At 39.3% G+C, this 5,200-nt stretch overlaps 1 protein-coding gene across 1 annotated transcript; it reads left to right on the top strand.

Moving 5' to 3' along the window:
• The first annotated feature begins 48 nt into the window (after nt 1-48).
• LOC127369487 (cAMP-responsive element modulator-like) lies at nt 49-5,200 on the top strand. Its single transcript, XM_051410929.1, has 3 exons — nt 49-494; nt 2,605-2,749; nt 3,905-5,200. The coding sequence occupies exons 1-3, from the start codon at nt 335-337 to the stop codon at nt 4,047-4,049; spliced, it is 450 nt and encodes a 149-aa protein (XP_051266889.1). The 5' UTR covers nt 49-334; the 3' UTR covers nt 4,050-5,200.

Genomic DNA, 5,200 nt, shown 5'->3' on the forward strand with positions numbered 1-5,200 from the left:
GATATGTCTTTCATACTGAGGTAATAAAACAGTTTTTGCAATTACTTTTATGAAGACATATCATTGTGATTATAGCAATGAGAATACACAAAATGTCATCAAATGTTATGGTTTACGAATGAAGTTTTAACTGTAAAAAAGGGTTTTAGTAAGTCCAAATCATCTATGCCTCTACTAACTGTCCATGTTCAACAAGCCATATTCTTCAGTGTTGTCTTCCTCTTCAGCTGGAGAAAATTCCTTCTCCAAAGACAAACAGCAGAGCCCCTGACTCATAGCGCTGTGTCGGGGAGAGAGCAAACCATACTGTTGACATCAGGAGGCCAGTGATGTCATGGTGATGTCAATGCCTCTAATTGTAAATTGCACACATAGCCTCGCTTTTGGCTGTGGTAACATTTCAGTCAGAGAGAAGACTCTGAAGGGGACAGTTTGTCTTGGAAAAGCTGGGAGTAGATACGGTATGGCTGTAACTGGGGATGAGACAGAAACAGGTATGTTTGCATTTTTCATCATTTCTTTTACTTCCAGATCTAAAAAAATAGGGCTTCTTTTACACTGCTGTTCAGTTGAGATGCTCTTTTAGGAATCTCTCAAAATACAGTTAGTGGATATTAATGTCAAGAATCTACATGGGAAAATTTGCAGTTGAAAAACTTGAAAAATCCTGACTATTGTGAGTGGCTTTTCAGATATTACATATTTTTATGTTTTTCAGTATTTTTTTAACAAACAACTATTAGAAAGCCTCTCAAATTCCCTCAAATAACATCACAGGCTCCTCTAAAAAGGTAGCAAATGATTCATTGAAAACTTCCATTTTCCACCATCAGCTGCAACAAGCTTACACCGATTAGAAAATGTTTTACAGTGTCTGCTTGAATCCTCAGTCACACTCTTCATCTCTGTTTCTCTCTCTCCTTCTCTCTCCCTGTCTCTCCCTGTCTCTCCCTCTCTCTCTCTCTCTGTGAAATGCTTCAATGCTCTGCCCACACAGAGCACATAGCAGCAGTAGCTGACGTTGCTGCTTTTCCTGGAACAGGCCCCCAGCAGCGACATGTAAATGCGAACCAGCGAATAAGACGTGCATTGACGTCAGTCACTGGCCACGCTGTGATTATATTCTGTTCCTTTTGCAATTCAAACATATCACAGAATTAATCATCGGCGTATTACATGACATGAGGGACAGTGAGTTCCACTGGCACTGAGCAAACAGTGAACAGAAGGGAAGAAGTGGATAAGAATAGCACAATCTCTCTTTTCCAGTGTCACACGCCTGTTTGATAATAGTCAAGATAATAATATAATAAATCTAATTATATCTGTTTATTATTATTTATTTACCACAGCTTCATATGCGGCGCTACATTTCACAGCACACGTTGAATGAGCATGTGATGAATAATATCTCTGAAATCATGAAAATCTGAAAATCATCATCAAACTACAGTGAATTTTTTCAATGTTTTTGGTTGTACTCTCACATTGTAATGGAATAAGCGTGTGGTGTATAAGAACAAAAGTTAAGGATTCTTTTGGCTATGTGTCATATTTGTATGAAAATAACAGCGGTTACACCAGATTCAAATTTAAACATAAACTACTTGTAACTGAAGTGTTTATTAAGTGAAGATAAGCCAATTATGAACTACTACTAGGTTAATTTAACAGGGTGCAACTAATACTATGAGGTGTAACTGTTATATGGCTAACTGACCAAATAACAATAACAATAAACAATAAAAATAACATCACAGTAGTTTGCTACAGGGTTATCAGCAAATAATAAGGTTAGCATCATCCCCACTCATCTGCCTGAACACATCTAACACATATTGATATAACTACATTTAAAAAGGCCAGTTATCTTTAATATAACATTTGGCCTCCTAAACTGTTATGTATTGCAGTTATGTTACAGCTTGGTTACACAGTGAATTGCTGGATTGGACTGCGGTACAGTTGTTTTTGTAGCAACTGAGTTACACATTACTTAAAGAGCCAGTAACATTTAGGAGGATCTACTTGCAGAAATGGAATAACTATGTCTTCATTAGTGTATAATCACCTGAAAATAAGAATTGCTGTGTTTACCTTATGAGCCATTTATATCTATAGCACCGTGGGTCACCTTCATACTTGAGGTCTTTTCAAGCTAAGACATTTCTTAAAGGACCAGTGTGTAGCATTTAGTGGCATCTAGCGTTATAGTTGCAGATCACAACTCTGCTGCATCAAACTACAGTGGCTGTAAAAGGGCGAAAAATGCCAACAGCCCTATCTGCAGCCAGTGTTTGGCGATTCAGTATGGTGAACTCCAAGTGACCTGTGGCATCTGTCGATATAAAGCCTCATTCTAAGGTAACAAAAAACAAGACTCCTATATTCAGGTGATTATACACTAATGGAAAACATAGTTATTCATATTATATTGAATTTCTGCCAGTAGATCCTCCTAAATGAACCTTTAAGCCATTGGCGCAACCCAGTTAAACTAGCTAGTCGCTACTTGGAACTTTTCACACAAGCTTTGTAATGGATTTACAAATAGCTGGTGCAACCCAATCCTGTTGACTGACGTATTATTTTGTGTTTCCCCAGGCACCGCTAGTGACCTGACTGCCTGCCAGCTGCGTAACCCCAGCTCCAGCCTCCCACAGGGGGTGGTGGGGGCCAGCACTCATAGCTCCCAGAAACCCTTAGAGGAAGCCTTACAAAAGAGGGAGCTCCGATTGATGAAGAACAGGTAGAGTGGACCATTAACACTCATCAGCTTGGACATTGGACCCGAACGATACATCAGCGATATTAGCTTTATTATACTGGTATCAGCACTTATATTGGCTCATAATTGACGTGAAATTGCACAGTAGAATGCCAAAGATAGTTTGAGGTATTTTAAATCAATGGTTCAACATTTAGGGAAAGGTTTCAGCTACAGCCGGCTGATTAGCTTAGGTTAGCATAACGATTGGAAACCTACTGTACCAGCACATTTAAAGCTCACTAAGTTATATGTTATATCTTGTTTGTGATAGAGCAACAAGAGTTTTTCTGACGCAAACTTTTTCAACTGTAAAATGTCCCACTGAGTACATTCTATGTTCTGTGTTGAAAAATAGAATATTGGCCTGTAAATTCAAGTTCTCAAACTCTCAAATATCGGTATTGGCCTTAAACACATTGGTCTGGCTCTATTGGACACATTCACTGTTGGAGGTTCACAAACACCTAGCAAATACCAAGTGACAATGGATGACAATAACTGCGTGTAATAATAAGATCCACAAGCCTATCATCATTCCACCGCATGATTCTCATCCATCCAGTGTGGTCAGCTGCTAATTCTTAGGTTGTGTGACTCTCCATTATCTGCTCTGCAATGTATGTGTGGAGTGAAGAGTGAGCTGACAACTGTGTGTTTGTAAGTCAGTTGTACGTGAATGAGTCCGGTTCGCTGGTGAGCAAGATTGATCACCCTCTGTTTTGAACGTCACTGTCGGTGTGTTTGCTGTAAACAACCTTGTGTCATTACTGGCACCGACACCCACTTTTCTTGTTTGCATGTCCCCTGTCCTCCCATGTGATCATTTTACTACGATCAGTAAATCTCTTTCTTTTTTTTTTTTTCCTTTTTGTTTATGACATCTTTTGCTTGACTCTATTATGTGAAGTCCTGTCCCGGAGGTATCTAATGTCACAAACATGTTTATAATCCTTGTCATCTAAACATTCTGGTGCCCTACATGAGAGGAGCTTTTGTCATTTTTGTAATGCGAGCCTTCATATTCCCCCTTGGTATAAACTGTTTTATGTCAAGAATGACTGCTGTGTTGTATGTGGGAGAAAAGCCAAGATGTTGAGGGTTCTTTTTCATGGTAATTCTTGTTTTTGCTTCCAGGGAAGCCGCCCGGGAGTGTCGACGAAAGAAGAAGGAATATGTCAAATGCCTCGAAAATCGCGTGGCCGTGCTCGAAAATCAAAACAAAACTCTGATTGAGGAGCTAAGAGCCTTAAAGGACATCTATCGACACAAAGTGGAGTGATCCCTCTGACTGGAAGAGGAGCCAGGGATTGTGTGCGGGGACTGTGTTTGTTAGTGGTGTACTTCTGTGACGGTGTCTCGAGGACTCTGGTTTTGCTTATACAGACCCACATGCACACAAACACACACAAATAAACACACACTCTCACAAAACACTCCTTGTCCTTGCTGTTAAATGTGTTTACACGATGATGTCAATGTTTCTGGCTCCGAATTATCGACGCGCCACCACCAGCAAAAAAACAAAACAAAACAAGTACTATGAGGAGTTTATGTCCCTTTGAACATGGAGGCTACCAGAAGTAGCCGGAAAAGAATGAGGGACTATATGGACCATCTGCAAACTCGCAACGCCTTACTGGAGATGGAGAATCGGATGCTGAAGGCCCAGCTGGAGCACCTTAACAACCCGAGCACCCAAAAACTAGATCCACTAACGCCTTTGCCGTTACCACCTTAACTGCACTGCATTTGACATTCCTTTATGCTCTGTTTTATAATTTGGCTCTATTAAAATGCCATATCAGTTGTCTTTGTGATGGTCTGTTTTGCTGTTTTGGTCAGGAAATGCTGCAAGAAGCCAAATAAAAGGAAACCGGGTCCTCAGGGCTTCACGTAGCAATGATTCATTTTATTACTCAGAAATCCTGATGCAAGCACACAACCAGGAATTAACACCTACCACTGCATTCATCACCCACATTACTTTGTATTTCATGCAGAGACCTACCAGGATCTGTCGTGCATCTGCTTCTAACCTGTGGCATGTATTATTTATTACCCTAGCTGCATTTTTTGTAGTTTTGAATACCAGTGCATGGTTTTTACAAACAAAAAGGGGAAAAAAATTGTTTATCTTAATATGAATGAGTGTATATTTAGTTAAAAAGTACAGGCATTTGTGGAAATTGTATTAACTCACTGTTTTTAACCTGACTGTTTTTTGCTTCGTCTCAGTATACATGGTTGAATTTAGAAGTTATTTATGTAACTATCATTTTGAATGCTGTTAATTAGTAATTTCTTTGTTGGTGCATAATTTCTCCTCTGTAATAGCTTAGCCATTGTCTTGTTCTGATCACACCTTATTCAAAAGGTCTTATAGACATATTTTTAAAAATGTATTCTCTTCAATAAAGTTCTTGCTCAGTC

Source organism: Dicentrarchus labrax, unplaced genomic scaffold (genome assembly GCF_905237075.1).
Source record: "Dicentrarchus labrax unplaced genomic scaffold, dlabrax2021, whole genome shotgun sequence".
Taxonomy (NCBI): Eukaryota; Metazoa; Chordata; class Actinopteri; family Moronidae; genus Dicentrarchus; species Dicentrarchus labrax.